This window comes from Mchenga conophoros, linkage group LG11 (genome assembly GCF_057382185.1).
Source record: "Mchenga conophoros isolate Kocher_MC1m ecotype Shallow Benthic linkage group LG11, M_conophoros_male_GT1.1, whole genome shotgun sequence".
Lineage (NCBI taxonomy): Eukaryota > Metazoa > Chordata > Actinopteri > Cichliformes > Cichlidae > Mchenga > Mchenga conophoros.
The window spans coordinates 20,306,189-20,328,408 of NC_140536.1; the positions used below are offsets into that span (position 1 = coordinate 20,306,189).

At 42.0% G+C, this 22,220-nt stretch overlaps 1 protein-coding gene across 1 annotated transcript in view; it reads left to right on the forward strand.

Annotated features, from left to right (window-relative positions):
• The window catches only part of iglon5 (IgLON family member 5), a 112,516-nt gene that overhangs the window by 83,722 nt on the left and 6,574 nt on the right, over positions 1-22,220 (forward strand). The window contains exons 2-4 of the mRNA XM_085291396.1: positions 10,478-10,556; positions 15,451-15,683; positions 17,366-17,485. Of these exons, the coding sequence (XP_085147522.1) occupies positions 10,478-10,556; positions 15,451-15,683; positions 17,366-17,485 (432 nt within the window). The remainder of the gene's footprint in view (positions 1-10,477; positions 10,557-15,450; positions 15,684-17,365; positions 17,486-22,220) is intronic.

Genomic DNA, 22,220 nt, shown 5'->3' on the forward strand with positions numbered 1-22,220 from the left:
TAATTGCCCTCCATTCAGTCATTACAATTAACTGGTCTTTTTGCTCTGTTTGAGTATATTACATATTTTGCATATTTCAACAAAAATATGTCATTATCAGAATGAAATGAATGGAAGTGGAAAAATTAATAAGCTAAGTCAGTAGTTGTGCTGTAAAGGCTTATGCATGCAAAAAAAAATCTAAACAAAAGCTAAATTAAATCTTTTATTCTGCTCCACAATGACTCCAGACTTTGTTCGAAATTCACTGAATGTATTTGCAGCGTATCTTTTGTCTTTCGTGGAAATTGTATGATTTCACTGTAAGTTAATGTCCAGATTAACAGAAGTGGCAGTAATTTTCAGGCTTTTGTCAGACTCTGTTTTTCTCATTATTCCTACTTTTCAAGTCTATCATAAATGACCATTGGCAGCTTATATTGCCGTGGTCATCCATTTCACACGCATACGGCCCAAACACTTGACAGACTTTTTGATGCCTCATTCCTTTTGACTCCACTTTACAGCCAATGGTCCTATCAAAAATAACTGTGTCCATGCTATTACACTTCTTTGTTTCCTGTCACAATCGGCCGGTAATTGCTGTTTTTATTGTAGCCTCTTAAAGGCTGGAGTGTAAACTATAGGGCAAGCCTCGCCACTGTGCTGGAAACTTAATCGCGTGGCTGGAAATATTTGCTTGGTCTCTCAGCGTTGCATGAGTAGATGTGCCATAAAGATGAAAAATATGGAAAATCAGAACATAGTGAGAGTTTTATTGCAGATTTTATTGTGAAATGTGGGTAACTCTTATCTTTATTTACTTTATAAAAATGACTCACTGTTTTGTTTTACATGTAAGCTTTGTGTTCGGTAATTTGTAACAGTAGAGGAAAGTTAACAGAGTTAAAAATGAACATTGTGTGACATTGAAATGTCCTAGCAAGAAAAATGACAGGATCAGCCATTTCAGCAACTGACGAAAACAAATGACAAAGCCTCCGAGCAGATGTAGAAATTATGACTGTTGCCCATCGGGAAATCGACTCCTGTTCATTTCCAACTTCCCTGCCAGAAGTTGAATCAAGACTCAATGCTACTTGAAGGATAACTTTGCTTTATACGTTTTTCTTATTGTCGACAGACATCAAGAAAAGATAAAAACTAGTATTGTTTATGCACTCCAAAAGCCTGATTTAGCTATTTTCTTGGTGCTATAGAACCTTGCTATTATCCCCAAATTAATCAAAACACATAACTCACTCACACTACTATACAGCATGCTGTATTTGTGCAGTATAAAAAAATGTCAGTACTATTTGGAAAATGCTTCACAGTCTAATAACAGTAATCATTTTCACAGTTGGAGAGCCTGTAAAGTGTATAGTCAGATGCATGTCTCTTTTCTTAGCCTACTGTGTCCATATGTTTACTTTGGGCTACATTTCCTTTAAAGGTGTACATGTGTTCAGTCCAACAAGCATGGATATATTGTACTATATGCACTCATCAGCCACTAATTTAGTTATAGCTTGCTAGTACTTAATTGGACCCTCTTTTGCTTTCAGAACCACTTCGGTTCTTCGTGACACAAATTCAATAAGGAAACGTTACTCAGAGATTTTGGTCCATATTGACATGATAGCATCAAACAGTTGCTGCAGATTTGTCAGCTGCTGACTAACCAATGATGTGAATCTCCTGTTCCACCACATTCCAGTGGTGCCCTATTAGATTCAGATCTGGTAACTGTGAAGGTCATTTGAGGCCTCCAGTGTACTTACTCCCATGTTCAAGAAGCCAGTTTGAGATGATTTGAGCTTTTGACATGGGGCATTAACCTACTGGAAGCAGCCATTGGAAGATGGGTACACTGTGGTCATAGAGGAATGGACGTGGTCAGCAGGCTGTGATATTTAAAGGATACTCAGCTTGTACTAAGTGGTCCAGAGTCTTCTAAGAAATGTCCCCTACACCATTACACCACCATCACTAGTCTGAACCAGTGATAGAAGGCAGGATGGATCTAGCTTTTCATATTGATTGTGCTAAATTCTGACTCTACCAGGCAACATTTTTCCAGTTGTCTATTTTGGAAATTCAAATTGTAGCCTCAGTTTCCTGTTCTTAGATGACAGGAGTACGGACTTCTGCTTCAGGGTTTAACATGTTTTGTGTTCTACTGCATACCTTGGTTGTAAAAAGTGGTTATTTAAGTTATTGTTGCCTTCCTGTCACCTCAAAGCAGTCTGGCCATTCTTCCCTGACTTCTGGCATTAACAAGGCACTTTTGCTCAAAGAACTGCCACTTATTGGGTGCTTTTTCTGTTTGTTTTTTTTCTGTTCTTTTTCTGTAAATCCTAGAGATGGTGAGCAGTTTCAAAAATTGCACACCTACTGGAACCAGTTGCTTCAGTCCCCTTTCTGCCCTGCCCTTATGAGCGGTTTGAACTTCAGCAGGTTGTCTTGACCACACCTAATTGTCTAAATACAATGAGTTGCAGCAATGCAAGTCAGGCTGCTTAGATATTTGCATTGGCATTATTATTTTTATTTGCAGAACTGTTTGGTCACTTTGTTAACCACATGTTAAAAGGCAAGCATGACCCACATGCAAAAAGCTTTCCCTCTATTTTCTGTTTAGTAGGATGACGATTCCCACACCCGGTGGCGTGATGGAAACACCGAATTCTACTTTACTTGGACTGTGATGGCTTACAAGAGCCTCACAAGAACTACACTTTGGACACTGTGTTTGTAGTAGATTCTGATGTAGTGGAGCTCAATGGAAACCATCATTAAGCTAAGAAATGTCAAAAGAAAATTTATAACGATCGGTGCTAATAGGATCAGAGTTCACTTTGTGACGTGTCAGGGATTTGTAATATCCAGCAGTCCATTTTCTTATCCATATTAGGGTCTGGAGGTTATCCAAGCTGTCATATGGTTACCAGTTAATCATAGCGTAAACACAGAGAGACAGACATTCACACCTAATAATTGCCACTGTTGCTTATGTAAACTGCAGCAAGCGCCAAAAGAAACATCACAACCGCTGGCACGCGCTGTGCTTTGATGTCGTTTTGGCTTGTTGTGCATCTCTCGATTTTTGTTACTTTGGTACGCTCAGCCAGGTTGGAGACATGAGTGTACGAGTGGGTTGGTCTTTGGTTTCATTTCAATGATCAATGTTGAAGCAAAAAAATACCCAGATTGAAGAGAGAGAGATGCAGCAACAACTTGAAAAGTGAAATATTCTGGAGAAACCTTTGAAACGCTTAAGTTAATGATATCAAGTGTATCTACAGACTATCTCTCTTAGAAGACCCACTGTAAAATAGAAAACATACACACAAAATAAACTGAATGTAACACCAAGGTGCACATCTGCAGCTTTGATTTACTTGGCGCCATAGAAGGCATCATGCTGCTGTTAGGTTGTCTTGCTGTAGGTATGATATTCCTTTTGTTGCCAATAAAGTATGTTATTGTCAGAGGAAGTTGGATGGTGAGCTAGTTGCAGTGAATCAGTATTTTAAGCTTCTCTTTTAAAGCTGTGACAGCACTTAACCACAAATCTGTCAAATTACCAGTGCACTGGGTGTATTTAGGGGGGTCTACAGGGCCTTGTGTACGGCAGGCAGGAAGGCAGGCCGGCACGCGCCTGTGTGCGCTCGCTGAAAAAGGAAGTAACAGTTTAACTGCTATATTGATCTCAAGAGTGCTAAGGGGTTTAGGCGCCAGTCCAAGGAAAATAGGGGGTAAAAGAAAGCGGTGTGGGGCTCGTCCCTGGTTTTAACACGCTCGGCTTTTCTCCCCAGCCACGCTTGATTCAATGGTAAAGATCTGTGGCTGCCCATTGAAGTTGTACAACTGGTGCATTGAGTACTGTATGGCTCTGTGCACTCTGCAGTGCTCTATTGATTGATGTGTGAAGAGGGATTAGTAGGTGGGAGGGAGCTGAGGGAAGGGAGACGCTGGGTGGGAATGAGCGATCAGAGGCGGAATTGTGGATGCAGCATGTGTACAATAAAAAGGGGCAGATGTCACATCTTTAGTGAGGCCAAGCTAGACACCCGGGGGTGATGACCTGCTTTTCTGTACATGTTGATGGTTTTCATCCTTGTGAGTTCAAGCACTGTTAGCAATTGCATATGTGTTTTTATATATCTGGTCCCTGCAACAGCAGAAAAATACACGACCTTGAGTGACGAGCAGCTAAAAGTCCATCCTGTCCTCTCAATGCCTGAGAATGAGCTTACTAGAGCACTTAATGCCAAAATAAGCTTCAGTCACGTAAACACTCATTTTAGTCATTCCACTGCGTTGCTTCAGCAGGAAAAAACATATTTGGTCTGAAAGGGAAAAATGATATTACCAGACAGATTCAAAACAATTCATTCACCGTGACTTCCCTGACATTTCTTAGATTTCCTGTCAAGTGGAATCCCGCCGACATCCATTTTGCTTCACCAGCAATTGTGAAAAGCAAGCGACCTGCATATCCATCTTGTTGTGCTGTTTGAGTGAGGGATCCAGGTGGTTTCTCACTGCTTGCCCATCACTCTCTCTTTGCTCTCCTGTTGCTCTGTCCCTGACAGGTGGTGCTGAGGGTGGAAACAGCCAGGAGGGGAGTCGCGGATTTCATTGATAGGGTGTAGACGGTTTGAATGAGCAGTGAAGTGAAGGAGAAGAGGACAAGGAGGAAGAGGGTAGGAAAGGGGTTAGTGGTTGGGGAGCTCGAAAGGGGTTAGTGGTTGGGGAGCTCCAAAGAGGTGGACGTGAGGTTGGATTTGGGCCGTCCAGAGTTAATGGGATCAGACGAGGTAGAGAAAGTGATATCGGTGCTGGTTAATGTTTAATCCCCCCATCCCCAACCCCTTGTCTCTTGCCTGCAGTTCCCTGCATCTGATAATCCTTGGGCTGCCTCTCTTCATCATCAAGGTGTCGAAGGGAAGTGCCTCTGTAAATATTTAATTGGCTGCAGCATGCCGGTGTTAATTATGCGGGTGTGTTTTTCCTTTGCTTTGCTCTCTGCCCCAGCATTTCTGACTATGTCCTTGCACTTTTCTCCCCTTTCATATTAATATTTCCCTATTGTTCCCGCTTTTATGGTTACTACTAAGGCCAATACTGGTATTATCACGCAAAACTACTGCTACAAAACGGCTATATCTGCTTCTCTTGATGTAGTTACTGTCAGTACATGCTGTAATTCTGTATTCCACTACAGCTTTTTCTCTTTCTCAGTAACTTTCTTTCACCTCGCCCCGGTTATTAATCTTCAGCTTTCCCCTTCCACCTTGTGCTATACCTCTCTCCTTCTCTTTTCAATTTCAAAACCACAGCAGCCCCCTTTAAAATGGATTATTGTTATGGGTTTCATTATAGCCTCTGCTGTTATCCGTCTTGACGCCAATCATGCTTTCAGAAGTAGCTTTCCCTCCTCTCTGTGTTTATTTGATCGTCAAGGGCAATGCGAAATAGATGAACAGTACAAAGACAGCCTTTCAAGGACTTTGCAGGCTAAAGTTGTACAGCTCAATAGGGCTATACTCATAAGTGTCTGCCAGTAGCAAGTGCAATTACAAACAGGCGCATGTAAAAGTCAAGAGAATACAAATCACATAATAGATGTCTCGTGGGTACTGAGCAAGCAGCCTTGCAATGCTTTTACAGACAAAAAGACACAATGTAGGGGAGCACAGAGACAAAAACACTGGACCACAAGTGGAGGGAATTATGACCAAGTCTACATTATGGGCAGCAACAGATAATGCGTTATCCACAGATGAGCAAAAGAGGTTTCTGCTTCTGCAGGGTGTATAAAAACAGAATAGAGTAGCAATGCAGTAGTATTGTGTAATCCCCTAGGCATCCCCATACAATTTTATTCTCTTAAAATGTCAAATCCAGACTTGAGGCTCAATGCTATGTGCAGACAAAGGCTTAAGGGGGTCATCTGGACAGGATTCAAGGATGCATTTGTGTCTATCCATGTGCATGTATGATTCTGGAGGAAGGAGGTTCCATTTGTGTGCTAAGCAGGTCGTAGCAAGGACGAGAGATACCAGTAGGCATGACAAGACTGTATCTGGCGTTGACAGCAGCGAGCAGGGAAATTCAATATGCCGGTGGCCACACCAACACCAGGGCTGGCTCTGTTCTTTATTATTCATTCTCATCAATGTTTTTCCCCATCCTTGTTTCAGTGTAGTAAAACAAAGTGAAGATAAAATATGTGTGTGCGTGTGTATGTTAGGTAAGCTAGGTAGCTGGTCGTTCAAGATTCCCCGTTGGCAAGCACATTCCTTAGCTGGGTGTCAAGATTTCTGAATCATCCAGGTGGGTGCAGTTTATCATCCTATATGCTGAGGGCCCCAGGAGGGAGAAGAGAAAATGGAGGATTTGAGTTAGGGATCAGTAAAGCTGAATGCAACAGAGAAAAGTGACATCTGAAGATTCTGTTTTGGCCATGAAACAGCACAATAGTGTTTCCACACAGGCCTCATTATTGTTTTGTTTGGCCGCGCCTGTTGTGTTTGACCAACGACATTTGAATTAATAGCCTGAAAGGAGTAAACACCACACATGCTGTCATTCAGTAAGATGATGTTTACATTTTGTTTTGCACTCAACACTCCCAGTTCACACTGCGGAGCCAGTCTTTTTGTTCCTTCGTCAGAAGCAGGTACTGACTAATTTCCATCAGAAAACATTGTTTTATCAGGTAGTTTAGACACATGTACTGCTGCGTGTAGGACACAAATTCAGATCAAGTAATGCATGTTTGTGTTCATGACTGGATGACTTGGACAGTCATTTCAAAAAAGGAGTACAGTGAACCCAAAGCACATATATTTCTATTTACAAATTAGGGCTGCCAGAAACAATTATTTTGTCAGTGTCACCGATTATTTTTGCGATAAGTCAACTAATCAGATCATGCATCCATGTGCACATGTGAAAACTATAACTTTAATCTGAAAAAAGCCAAACAATAACATTTTTAAGTTATCGAAGTGACCTATATATCATGTTTAACCTGAATAGCAAAGGACCGCGGGGGTTCTGAAAATGATTTGCTAGGAGTCCGGTGTTCTCACCGGCTCTAGTGAGCCTTAATCTTCCAGTCAGCTCGTCTCCAAAAACGTCGGTGCACTTTTGTGATGTCCTGATAAACTGAGCAGATATTTGAAGTTTACACAGCTACATTCTCGCCTGAAAATATCTTAAAAGTTTATTTTGTGACCCAGAAAGAGCAATAAGAGTAATATTAAAACTAAGTAGCTGTCGCAATTGTTGGAAATTGGAATTGGCTGGGCCGCGCTATGAATCCTGGGATAGGTTGGGCCACGAAGGATACACCCGACCCATCCTTCAAATCTGCGGAAAAGGAGGACGCATTTGTTGGAGTCTTCGAATTTGGACAGCCTTCCTCGCGTCACTGTCACGTAATCAGCCTATAAATGCGAAGGATGCAGCCCCTGAATTTGGACACAGCTACGATACCGAGCTCCTTCTTCTTCTTTGGCATTTAACAGCAGCGGGCATCCTTGTAGATGCATTGCTGCCATCTTCTGTTTCAGTCTGTTATTACGCTCTTAAATCCTACTGCTTATTCCTGTGTCCTTCAGGATCTTGTCAGCTATTAAATTAGTCATCAACGATGACATAATAGTGACTAGTCGACTAATCGTGGCAGCCCTATTACACACACACACACACACACACACACACACATATATGTATAGATAGATAGATAGATAGATAGATAGATAGATAGATAGATAGATAGATAGATAGATAGATAGATAGATAGATAGATAGATAGATAGATAGATGCACGTTGACATCATTGTTTAAACCTCTTTTCTTCACCTTTCCTTACAAAGCACCATGTAATTTTGGGCATGTAGCCCATCCCTGTGGACGTGGTTTGTATGCTTTGCCGTCTGTATTTTTATCAACACGGAGTCGTCCACCTGTCAGGCTCATAATATTATGACTGCTTTTTACAGAATGCTTTTCAGGAAAGTGTATGGTCCCCGCACTGCTCCGAGGGCACCTTTGTCTCAGGACAGAAGTGTTTTCTCAAATACAAATGCTGGTCCCGTTGCATTGATGCATTCGAAGTGACAGGGGTCAAAAAGGGTTATACAGTGGTGAGCGTGTGCTTGAGTCAGGTAGATATTATGCTAAATGTTTGTGTAGGTGTGTTCCTCTGTGTCATTTTTTTTGACTCCCGTGTGCCTACATGAAGTCACATTTGTATTTTCCTCAGGGAATGCAAAGGGAATCTTTTCTATTTTTGTTGTCACGGTGGCCTCTTTTATCTCGATGGGTTTGGTCCATAGAAGAGCGTGTGGGTGTACTCACAGACTTGCTCGTCTGTGATTTGTCCTGTGATTCACTGTGGGAGAGGAAGTGTGTGGTGAATGTGTTGACCTGGTTATCATGTTTTGCGGCGCTTAGGAGCGCAGGCAGGGTGATACAGGTTTTAGAATGCAAGGTGCCAATCGAGCTGTGAAAATGGGAATTGAGTAGGGAAATGGGAATAGCTCCCTGCTGGTTTGTAACCTTCGCAATGTTGTGTGGAGCATTCAGCGTATGCACACATCTTCTATTCAATCGATGTGGGTGTATGTGTGTGCTGCATGCGTGTCTCTGTGCTTACATTATTTGATAGAGTGCACCTTTTCTCTGCATGTGCGTCTGTAATTGTGTCTGTGGGGTAGCATATTCATGACATGTCACACAACAGAATTGAATGAACCTAAATATAGTCTAGTGGGTAGAGAGTATAGAGCACTTGAAAGGGAACAGCTGAGGGATTGAGCTGAGGACCATCTAAGTCTTAGATGGAAAGCATAAGCACTGCAACGGTGTGCAATATTACTCCAGAGTAAAAACCACAGACAGCTTTTAAACACTGGACATGATGGCTAATGCGCTACGCCCCTCCTTTAAGCTGTTCTGAGAGGAAGGGAGAGATGAAGCCAGTTCTGGGATCCTTGGCCAGCCTAGATAGCGTAGCAGCAGCACCCATTAATGCGATTACAGCTTTTAGTGGGAGATTTTCAGGGCCAGTTTTATTCTGAGACGTCATTAGTTTATCCTCCTTTCTTGTTCCCTGTCGGTGTGTCAGAAGACAAATATACACATTCACATCGAGGAGCAACCTAAACCTAGACACTCTGATTGCTTATACGCAAAATGAGCCGCATATGCACTGGTTCACATGCATGTAGCCAACGCATGACTTAATGAACACACATTCATGATTATAGCCTATATTTGCCATTGTGCAGCCACAGAAGTTATTCCACACTTATATTTACAAAAAGCCAAAGAGAACAGGCACAATTAGTCTTTATTTAAGAGATGATAAATTAGTCTGTAGTGCAGTTAGCACAACTGTCTGCGCTGCAGTTTGAAAACCTTTTGATTAGCGGCCCAAAATGTGCCTTATAATTCAGAAGCCTTTATCATTATTCTTTGTAATCAAAACATGATTTCACAAAGACCCTCCTTTAATTTAAAACTCCCATTTCCCATTTATTTAGTGGTGCACTGCCATTCATTTTGGGTCTCATCTGTTCGAAAATTCTTATACGGCATGCTTAACATGTCGTGGAATTTGTGTGGCTGCCTAACAAACCGTGAGGTTCTTCTTAGCAACTCAGTGCAGCAGGTTCATTTCATAAAGTCACCATTTATTAAACCTCAAGGCTAGACAGCAGCAAAAGCCTATATTGAGGTCATCTTTCAGGCAGTGGGAAGAAAAGATTGTCAGAGACGGAGGGAGGACACAAGCCGCGATATCTAGTGTCATGCTGTGTTTTGGCAGAGTTTAGATGGACAGAGCCAGGCGTCTTACTGGGGAGCGGCTTGCCTCAGTAGGCAATATCACTGCCAGCATATAAGGTCTTTGAGTGCGGTCCAAAAAAGTTTGCGAAATGACTTCAAACTGTTTACTTTTTTTTCTTCGTACCTGAGCGTGTCAGACACTCAGGTAAGCACTCAGGTGCTCTCAGGATTTGTGTCTGTTCTTGTGTCAGTTTGTAATATATGTTTGTGCTACTGCAAGCATGTGCCTGTTTTCTGTGTGTGTGTGTGTGTGTATTGGTAGGCAGGATGAGCATCCCTTCTGTTACCGTTGCTGTCCCTTCATTTCACGCTCCGGCAGCTCCGCGTGAATCCTCTTCCCTTTGCTCATTATCAGTGCTGTTCAACGAACGAGCAGCCCACCAGAATGCAGGGTAAAACCAAATCATTATTCAAGTATGGGGGTCAGTGCAGACATTGTGACTCTTTTGTTTAGTATATTTATTACTTTCCCTTCAGAGCAAGCAGGATGCAGGACACATCTCTGGCCTGAATGATTTTGTGAGGTGGTCGATCTTTAAGTATCTTACCTGAGATAGATGAACACTAGCGGAGTGTCTGGTGTTTTTATTGGATGCTGATTGCACTCTTCTCTGATTTTTCTTGGCAGGGTCCAGCGTGCACGGAGCAGAATTCGGGCACCTGCCGGACAACATTACAGTGCTGGAAGGCGAAAGCGTTACTTTGAGGTAACTCTTGATCCTACACCTGCACTGACTGATTACATGAAAATGTTTGCCTTCCCACCACCTGTCACACTAGTATAATTGCCAATCCTCTGTCACATAACTTCAATTAGGCATCCTATCCTGTGCCATATCTTCCATCTCTGTTTATTGTAGCTAACTGACTAATATCTGTCAAATGTCACTGGAGTCACCCAGTCCTTCTGAAGTCCAGTCCTGCTCGGTTGGTGGACCCTCACTGCATCCAACCACCACTACCTAGCTGTGAGTGATAAATCAGAAATCACAGCTTTTCTCTGCTTCCAACCAAGCAAAAAAAAAAACCCAGCCAACTTGCTTTTTTTCCTCGCATAGATGTGATCTGGCTTGGCAGTACACTCAGCAGTGCTAGAAAAATAGTGCCCCCCCCCCCCCCCCAAAAAAAAATTCAAGTCAACATTACTTCCATCACCTTTAAACCTACATATCTCCAACAGCTCTGAGCAAATTCTCAAGTTCCCTTTTCCTTTAAAAGAAGACTGGCCTTCCACAAAGATCAAAGCTATTATTCTGAAGCCAAGTACATTCTGTCAATTTTCATTAACATGAAAATGTCTCTCTAAAAAATTTAAATGAAAAACGCTGGAAACCCCATTCTTTTCAGGAAATTTAACTTTAATGGTTCTATTAATAAATAAAGTAATGTGTATAGGATTGTTTTGACCCCCCCCCCTTCCTTCATACAAGGTCTTTTAAAGTTTTTCTTTAGACACTGGCTACTTTTTTACAGTCCTTGTACTTGAACATTTTCAAAGAAAGGTTTTATTGTTTGTTTGTTTTTAATGTATTTATATATTTATCGTATATTTATTTGTTAAGTCAGTTAATGACCTATGAATCAGTTATCTGTAGAAGAAGAACCTACATCAAGGGATAAGCCAGTATTGTGTCTTTACAGAACAACGTAGAACCAATTTTGAGGCACTTTGTTACTAGCAGCCTGTTGCAAAAACACATAATTTGTTCTCATTTCTTAGTTGAAACTATGAAAAATGCCACAGAAAGCAGAGTTTGACAGGCGTAAAATAGTTTTTTTGCACCAACAAAGTGATTCTCACAGAGCTATTAGCCAAACAATATGACATATCTCAGCCTAGTGTGCAGTGTGTCTTTAAAAAGTTAAGGAAACTGGACGAGTAGAGGACAAAAGTGGCAGGCCTAAAATACTATGTGCAGCAGATAACCAGTATCTGAAAGTCATGTCCTTAAGAAATTAGAACAAATTCAGCAAAGACCTGACACAGGACCTGAGAGATGCATTTGGCAAGTGGTTGATCCATCTACTGTTCACTGAAGCCTCATCAAAAATGGTCTCGGTGGAAAGGTGGCTGCCAAAAAGCCATTCTTAAGGAATGGAAACAAGAGGAAAAGGCTGAGAGAGAAACATCTGAGGTGTGCCAAATTACTCAAGAACTGGACTGAAAATAAGTGGCAACAGGTTTGACGCAGTGATAAATCCAGATTGGAAATTTTTGGGTTCAAGTTACTGTTAATATGTACAGAGGAGGTCAGGAGAGAGATACAGCGATGAATGTTGAAAGCCATCACAGTGGATGCTCAGTCATAGTGTGGGGCTACATGTCAGTCAGTGGTGTTGGGTATCATGTCAAAATGATGGAATTATAAACTCAGAAAAATGCCATCAGATTTTGATCAACCATGCAATACCATTGGAAGGCGTTTAATTGGGAGCACCTCCATTTTTGAGGATGATAATAATCATGAACACAGCCAGTGGAGTGAATACCTGGATAAAAAAAACACACACAATGGAACACTATCATTCATGGATTAGACTCCCAAGAGCCCGGACCTTAACATTATATTTCATTTCAAGCAGTATGGGATCATTTTGACACAGTGCAGAACAAAAGACAGCCAACAGCCAAAGAAGAGTTTTGGAAAGTCCTTCGAGAAGCCTGGTGAACTATTCCTGAAGACTAGTTAAAGAACTTACTTGAAAGCTTGCCTAAGATACTTCAGGATGTGTTAAAGGATAAAGGTGGTCATACCAAATATTGGCTTTCAAACTCATTAGAAGTTCATTATACAGTATACTGTATTTCCATTTATATTTTCACGTTTCCCATTGTCTTAAAAACTATAAACAAATGAGGGGTGGCTCAAGAGCTTTGGCTTATTCTAACAGATAACATGCAACACCCGGTGATTGGGTGTGGGTTGCACTGTCACTTCACAGGGTATCTTAGAGAGTTACCCCGTACATGGGGAATAACGAAGTTGAGAGATAGTCTTGACATGATAAAGAACGTTTGGTTATTTTGTAATGTTGGTTCTCGGAAGGAGAGACTGTCCAGCCTCAGGCTGCTTGGAGACACATTCCGATTATACCTGTACTTGTTTCATGTCTGCAGAGCTGTTTTATACGTAAGCTGTGGGTCGTGGCTGGCCTAGCCGGAGTGTCTTAAAGAAGTATCAACTAGCCATGGCCTGGGGGCCGAGGTAATTCCCTGTACATATGGAATATGTAAGGAAGTGGCGAAATAGCCTCTCAATCAGAGAACCAAGGTTTCAAAGTAACCGAATGGTCCCAATGTTAATTAGAGGGTTTAAAAGCTTCGACAGTGGGGCTGTGAAGGCATGTTTCTTTCTGAAATGTGTGTGCAAGTTTAGTCTGTGCCGGTCAGCAAATATCTGTCATACAAAAGACTAAAGAGCTTTATAAATAAACTACATTTTAATGTAAAATCACTTGTGCCCAAGTGGCACAAATACTTGTGTTATGTTTGAGACAATGCTGTTTTGTTGACTTTGATGCGGGCCATTAAGATGAGGCGCATTTGATGCTATTATGGTGCTCATTTCCTCTGGGCTTGCAGTCCTCTAGCAACATCATCAGTGCAGAAGTGATTAATTTTAAAAATAGATTAATAGAGCGTTTGTACACAGATAATGAATTTTTATGATGTATTCTTTCTCAATTCAAGCACACAATGCACAAACAGAAAACTAAGCATAATTTAGTCTTAATTATTTCTCTTCCTTTATTCCTCTACCTGCTAGGAACACGAACATTCGCACATGTCTTCTAGGGCATTGGTTAATAGCTTTCAGGTTTACCTGTTTTATGGGGTTTTTTCTATTATGGTGCTACCATTGCTGGCCTGGCAAGTGATCTAAGATTTACTTTAGTTAAAATTTATCTAGATCAAGTCAGTTAAACATAAAGACAACAGTTGAAGCTGGGTAAGGACATCTAGTGGCCAAGCCAGGTCAAGCCAAGTCTCACCTTTGGCACCTTACACCTCTTCTGCACCATGCCTCAGAATTTCAGCCGCTTTTACTCAAACATGCCAACAGGCTTACATCAAGACTTAAAGAGTGTGTGTTTTAGACTGTATTTAAAGTTTTCTTCCAGAGAAAAACAATGTAACTAAACTGTAACTAATAATTTACAACCGCTTTTTGTAGTAATGTGTTGCTAACAAGCTGTTTTATTTATAATACCATTAAAAGAGTTTACAGACAAATCCAATAAAAGTACAAGTAAAAGAAGCCTATGGTATTGAATGGAGAAACATAACAAATACAGTTACATAGCCTACAGTTACTTAATGGATTGATGAGTATGATAATGAGGTGACTCATAGGCTATAGCCTTGGCAGTCACAGTCTTTCCACCTAATTGAACAATCAGCGCTCGCTATCATTATGAAAACACCAGAAGAGGTACTATTTTAAGAGACTGTTGTTTCTTTTACTAAAACTCAAAGACTGAAGCACACATTCAGCTGTAATGTGCAGGCTGCTCTGGTGGCTCGTCGATGCTTAACACTGTACTAAAAGAGAGGATATGCCTAATATGGTCATCAGGGGCATAACTCTTTGAGCACATAAGTCCCACCCATCTCCTATTTGAACCGTTTGCAAAGGGCAGCCAGTCAGAAGAAATGGGTCTAAAGGGAGGAGAACATGAGCTAAAACAACTCTGTTTACAAGGATGAAGTGAAGGGCAGCAGCCAGAGCAGATAAGTAAGGATCTGTTATAGTCCAGGATTAAACATGTGGAGCTTGAAATGAGCATGTGTTTTATATAGATAGCTATAGATAGATATATGTGTGTGTGTGTGTGTGTGTGTGTGTGTGTGTGTGTGTGTGTGTGTGTGTGTGTGTGTGTGTGTGTGTGTGTGTGTGTGTGTGTGTGTGTGTGTGTGTTATTTGTAAATTTACCAGCTTTCACCTACACCAATGAAATATTTCAGCAGGTTTAAATATGTGGGATCAGCCATCCAAGGCAAGTGACAGTGGACAAGAGAGGTGAAGAAGAGAGTGCAGGCAAGGTGAAGTGGGTGGAGACAAATGTCTTGGTGATTTCTGACAGAAGGATAGCGGCAAAAGCGAAAGGTGAGGTTTACAAGCTGGTAGTCAGACCTGCTATGATGTATGGTTTGGAGACGGTGCCACTTACAAAAAGACAGGAGGCCAAGCTGGAGGTGGCAGAGCTGAAGATGTTAAAATTTTTTGTTAAGCGTGACCAGGATGGACAGGGTTAGAAATGGGTACATCAAATGGACAGCTTAGGTTGAGCAGTTTGGAAACAAAGCATCGCAGAAGCAAGGCTGAGATGGTTTGGACATGTGCAGGGAAGAGATAGTGGATGGGACAAACAATCCTGAATATAGAGCTGCCAGACAGGAAAAAAGAGCACGACCACAGAGAAAGTTCGTGGATGTTTTGAAGGAGGACGTGTGGACGGCTGGTGTGATGGAAGAGGATGCTAGGGGTAGGGTGAGATGGATATGATTCGCTGCGGTGACCCCTAAAGAGAGCAGCCGAGAGAAGCAGAAGATATACTGTTTATATTACACTTGTTAATTACTTCCTGTTTTCCCCGCAGATGCCGTATTGACGAGGAGGTGACCCACAAGGCCTGGCTGAACCGCTCTAATATCCTTTTCACGGGGACAGATAAGTGGTCTCTGGATAGGCGTGTGACGCTGGTCAATAGCAACAACAGCGACTTCTCCATTCATATTGACAAGGTGCAAGTAACCGACGAGGGGCCCTACACCTGCACCTTCCAGGCCAATAACAAGCCGCGCATCGTTCATGTCTACCTCATTGTTCAAGGTCAGCAGCTGGGTTCAGTCAGAACAGGAATCTATTATAAGTGGCTGTTTATTGCATCCGGTACTCTTGGATAATTTCTCTAATATATCCAGAGTGCAGATTTGATTGCCAGTGATGCCGCAAAAAAGTATATATTACACCCATGGTACTGTAAACTGCCCTGGATCTGATTAAAAAGTTTAATTAGGCTTTTTGCTATTCATCCAAACATAGTGCTGTCAGGAGGGTGTGATTGAAGTCTGACTTCCATGGAAGCAATTAAGATGGTTTCTATGGCAGTGTGTGTCAGCATTAGTTTTCTGTAAAATCATGATTGAATGTATACCTAAAATCTATGATAGACAACTTAGTCATTAATGTTTATGATGTCTTGGTGTTTAAGGTATTTATATTTATATGAATGTGAAATTACTCGTGTCTTCAAAGCTCAGCTGGCCTGTGTATGTGTGTGTGGCTACAGTGACGGAAGACTAGTGCAGTGACAGATGAGCCCATTTGTTATTTTCATATGGGCTGTTAAGATTACTTGTCTTTATAAACAGAAAGTTAGGCAGATCAGATGGATGAGCCTGTATGTTGAGTAGATGAGGTACACAGGAGGCTGTCCAAGTGCCTGACTAAATAACTGACAGTACTGGACCTCGACTGGAGCTCAGTCATCAAGTCAGCAGCTAAGTGAGTGAGTGTGTGACTGATCCTTAGTGACATGATGTATCGATGCAGGACTGCCTGGAGGATGGATCTAAGGCCTTTTCCCCCTGCATGTGTCAGATTGTATGCATATTTTGGGGCTACGGAGTGCAAAATGTAGCCATACATCACCGGCAGATTGAGACCAAAAACTTTTAATAGGATATATTAGGTTAAAAATTACAGGGATAAAAACACGAGGTCTGGCTCAAAGCTCACAGGTGGCAGAGACAATGTCATCTGCTTTGCTGGAGATTTCACATCACACTGCAGCCAAGTAACACTCTTGTCTGCAGGGTGCAAAGCTTGGCACAGATGACCATATATACCCAATTAAATGCTCAATTCCAAGTCGCCCACATTTCCCACCCTTGCTTGATAACACACAAAATAATTACACCCTCAAGTCAGTGTATCAAGCAGGAGCAGCTTTACCACCACTCCAATCTGTACTTTATTGCTGCAAGTATTCAGCTCCAGCAAGATAGAGAAAAGTATCTTCGGTAGATGTCTCACAAAAAAGCAATCTCAGAGCCAGGCTCATTAAAAACAATGATAATGGGCTATTTAAATTCAAGGGCCACCTCGTTATCAAACTAACTACATGCACAGCATCCCCAACACTTTGAGTTAGGGCCAAAATGGTTTTCAGGGGTGGTCATACTCACTGAAACAGTAGAAGTAAACATTCCTCCAGTACCACTTTTGCAAGTGCCCTTTCTTTTTCAAGACAAAACTAGAGTCAGTGTCAAGAGAGGGAAATGGTAATATCCATTTGCAGGAATTTAGGATTGCTGCAATGGAATGAAGGAAGAATATTGTTGCACAGTTCAGTAAACACTCAAGCATAGATCATTAATCAGCGGATTGTGTGTCTGTCTAAGCTGCAGAGATTTGCATCATATGTTAAACACCTTAATAGGATGTAAAGCTGTACCTTATCAATAATGTATTTCGAGGTCATATTTTAATGGTGCGATCTTGTTTTTCAGTGCCAGCCAGAATCGTCAACATCTCAAAAAATGTGTCAGTGAACGAGGGAGAGAATGTAAACCTCTATTGTCTGGCAGTCGGCCGGCCTGAGCCCACTGTCACCTGGAAAGAACAGAAATGTAAGCTACCCCTTCGTGCTTGCTTGCCTTAACATACAGAGATCTAATGTTCACAGCTTCACCTTTATCTCCCTGCCTTTACATTCATCCCTGACACTCATTCGCCTGTTAAAGCCTTTTTTTTCTCCCAGCCTATAAGCTTATCAGCATTCAGCTCATGTTCACGTCTTTATCCCTGGCTTCTGTGTCATCATTCTTAAACCCAGCTGTTTAGTTTGTCCCCATCTTAAATTCATACTCCCGCATTTCCCCATGTCCCAATGTTTTGTCCCAAATAACCACACATTATACGTAATTATCCCCACCGCGCCGCCCGTAATCATCAGCATCTGTCTTCATCCACCTTGTCAACCAGCATCGTGATGCCAACAGCCACTTTTGGCACCAAATCAGCTATTTTAAACCTCTTCTGGTGTGAGGAATTGGAGCTTGTTCAGGGTGGTCAGGAAGCGCATCTTGATAGATGAAGTCAGTCAGTCCATTTGATCTAATCAGCGCAGCATTATTCCATGTTAGCTCTCGTTTTCGTCATCGCCGATGTCCAAAGTCAAGCAAATAACCTTTATCTGGTCTCTAGAGATTGAAGAGTTCACTTTTTGGTCTTTTACTTTTTTGCCAAAATTGCAATTTGTAGTTTCTGTCTCATCTGTTTGACACATAAAGAAAATTGCTATGTACTGAATATACCACTGTGCTATGACTCAGAGTTTCAGCTGTTTGTTTTCAGAGAAAAGGTTGAGATGTTAATTTATTTTCTTGCTGTTTCTGTGTTGTGGGATAAACTGGAAGCTTAAGAGCTCTGTGACAATGGGTGAATTATCAGAATTGAACTTTCTTGTTTATAATATCAGCATGTGTGCTAGAAAGTTTCATAATATCCTTTGCAACTGACAGATGAATATAATAGGAAGCTGCGAAGCAATAAGGATCATTATTTTACAGTTTTTCATTTTTTATTGTTGGTTTCAGCACTTTTTTGCAGACTTTTTTTTTCACACAACAGAATTGGCTAACTTGTAGCCTGACTACAGCTGTAGCAACACAGATCAAATGCAGTAGCAAGCAGCAGTAATAAATAGGTCAGTGTGAACAATTACTGAACACGATGTAATTATACTGCCGATAAATGCACAACCTACTGTAGTGCTGCACTTACAGACAGCTTTGGGCTTACTCAGAGGCCTGTTCCTTCTCTCTTTCTGTTTGTGACTGGGTTATCATGCTGTGAACAGTATGTCCTTCGCTGTACAGTTAGTGCTTATGAACCTACACAGTACACTACAGTACCTCAGGGAGGGACAAACCCAGGAGTGATCACACACACCCACAGACACACAAAATATAGAGGAGAAAAGGAAAGCATGCATGAATGCACACCTGCAGCAAACACGCACACAACCTCACATCACAAACTCTGTGCAGTTGTCCTCTCTTGAAAGTCTACAGCATTTCTCCTCTCTCAGCAATAATCCTCCCTCTCTAACCACCCCACCAACTCAAACTGCTTCCCCACCCCCCTATAACCCCTCTGCTTGCAGAGAAAGAGATAGGGCCCACATTGCTATTCCGTAGGAGTCTCTGCAACCAAGCCATCAGTTGCAGAGGACCAGGGGTGGTAGAGAAAGGAGGGGGGTCGAGCCCAAAGAAACAGCAAGAAGCTGCCGGCCATCTGTCCCCATTACTCAGAGACTGCATAGAGAAACTGCAGGGAGGGGCAGTGAGAAGAGGAGTTGAAAGTTGAGCAGAAAATGCGTATGCAGTACACCAAGACGTGGTAGAATAGGAGGAGGAGAACCACCTGAAAGGTGAGGGGGATGAGGGGGATATGCTAAAAGTCTTTGACCCCTCTGCAGCTACCAGACTCCTTATTCACATACAGATAGTAATACCGCTCGGCGCTGTTATTTGCAGCCGCCGTCTCCTTCATCTTCACCAGAAGCACAGATACAATCTTTTGCACCCATTCACTCTCTCTGGCATCCATCAGTTGACCCACACAGAGGCATACAGGCATTTTGTCTTATCCAGTTAAATACACCAGCACAGCCCAGGCTTATCATTTGACGTACCATCCATTAAATCCTGCAGTAACACAGTCTTAGAATAGATGCTTATGGCTGTGGAAGGAAGGTGATATTCTTTTGGTGCCAACTAAAACTCTCGGACAGGATGATAAGTATAATTGTTGCGTATGCTTATAGAATATATAAATAGGTTAGTTACAGTTGATGGCAGTAGATTGGGCTTTGATATTTCTGGTAGGTGTTCTATGGGCTGGGATGCTAAACTCAACAGCAGTGCCGTCATAATTAAAATATGGTTTGTTTGGCTCCAATTCAGTTCGAAGGCTGGCAACAGGAAGGCGGTAAGCAGAGGGAAACAAATCCAAATGGGCGACAGGCTTAAACACTATATGGGTACAATAAAGGATAGATGACTAGATGATAGATGACTGTCAGATGACCTGTGTATGTTGGCAAGAACACTGAATACTGAGTACAATTTATCATGCACATGTAATTTGGGAATAAGGAGCATGTGTGCAGGTGGGTGGGGAAATTAGGTAACTGGAAAGGAGGAAAGAAGTCTGATGGCTTCCAGTCAACAGGTGGGCAAACAGTGTTCCCAGAAGCACCTTTATTTTTTCAACTGTGAAGTGTTTCCACTAAGCATATATGTCGGACACTGTGCTTTCATAAACAAATGTTTATGGATTTGTGTTAACGTGCAAGACTTGGACTGCGTTATATCTTGATTTAACAATCTGTTAATCTATTTCCTCAAATCATAATACTTTCCCAGCTATGAGCACATTTGTTCATTCTAAACACAGTAAAACTTTAAAAAATTGCTTCCAAATATTTAATGAGTCCCCCAAAAGACCTGGGAACTGTGAAATGTAGCAAATGTTAATAGGTTGTCCTTTGTTTTTACATCCCACGATCAAAAAGGAGCTTGAAATTTAAGTCCATTGCTGATCAAGCAACATTTCGCAGATCCAAAGTGCAGGAAAAAACATGGGAAAAACAATTTGAAGTGTTCTTGAGGAATTTTAGTCATACACGTGTAAAGCACTGGGGTGCACTGGCCTTGAAATTCTACTGTATCATTTAGATCAATTGACACACATTACAGCTGCTGTATGCTACCAGAATGACTGGTTTTATCATTTGTTAGACTGCCCACCCATCTCTGTTTTAACCTCACATCAGACCACTCTGCCTTGACTGTAGTTTTTGTAATGGAAATGGATAAGAGGAGCTGAGAAATCAAGTGCCCTGGTAGTCTAGTCAAGCTCAAAGTGCTGCCGGGGAAATAGAGCACGGTTTCACTGTTGCGGGCCAGAACTCTTGATCCTTTTCCCCCCTCTTATTCACAAACCCTGTCTCTTCCAAGGTGCAATCCAACTATCTCTGGTGGTCAGGAGTCAGGCTCCTTCAAAAGCCATAAGTGGTTCATGGAGCTGTATTTTACAGACCATTGTGGGAGTGCCAAGGGCCGGCTCCGCTCAGATATGATCTCCCACCAAAGTGGAGAGAGGTGTGCAATGCAGGTCCAGAGATCTCAGGGGATGGAGAGGGAGGGGAATAAAGGGGGAGTGCAAGGACTGCTTTGCGATATTACATCATACATAGATGCTATGGATGAAAAGTCCATGAAAAAAACCTAATATCAAATAACCAACCTGACATCTGTCACTGTTTCTCTCGTTATGTTGCCATTTCTCTCCTTTTTTCTTTATCTGTACATCTGTGTATCTCTTTCAGTCTCTTACACGGTATCGCTGTCAAATTACCACACTCTGTGTCTGTAATTCTCAATTTATAACTCGATTGCTCTCGGGTTTTTTTATTCTTTGCTTTGTCCTTTTGATTTCTTTCGTCACCTGTAACAGCCTCGTGTGTAATTTCTCCAGTGTTAGTTGTCTGATTCTATCTCTTCTCCTTCTTCCCTCTACGCTGCCACAGCTCCCTCCTCCTTGCAAAGCTGGGTGCTCTGCCTGCTTGACAGAGATGTCACAAGAGAGCAATATTTATTAGACTAATCGAATGAGTGAATAACATCTCACCCACCCCACCCCATCAACCACGGCTCACCCGGGTGGCACAAGCAGCCATCACGGCGGTTGTCGCTCGCTGCTCAGCCTCTGCTGCAGCAGCTGCAAATAATCGTCTCCAGCTCAGTAGCCGCACTAATAATCCTCCAGTATAATCTTCAATTAGAACCGCCACGCTAATCTCTGACAGGAATAATCGTGGCGTTTAGCGTCTTTTTTATGTGTGCGTGTTTGCGTTGGTGTTCCTCTCAAACGTACTCAGGAGCTGTTTGTGTGTTTGTTAAGGGAAGTAAAGGTCTGCTGATTGACAGTGACTTGGTTTGTGTGTTTTGGGAACTGGGTGGGGGCTTTGAAAGGGGAAAGTGTGCAGCAATTTAAGAGCTGGATTTCCTTGTTAGTGGTGAGATTATATATTATGTTGTGTTCCACAGTCTGACTTCTTTAATGGGGTAAAGGCAAAAAAAAAAGGCCTAATGGTTTCGGAGGCTGCGAGACAGCTGGCTGCTGTGCTTACAGGAGGAGGGGGTGCACGCTCGCTATCATTCTTCTTCTCCTTGCACTCTTTCTCCCTCGCTCTCTTTTCCACTGTCGAACCAATAACACCCACAGCATCCATTCCCTCACATGAAGGAGCAATAACTTGTAGCCTGTCCCCTCGACTCTCCTCTCTGAAGAGAT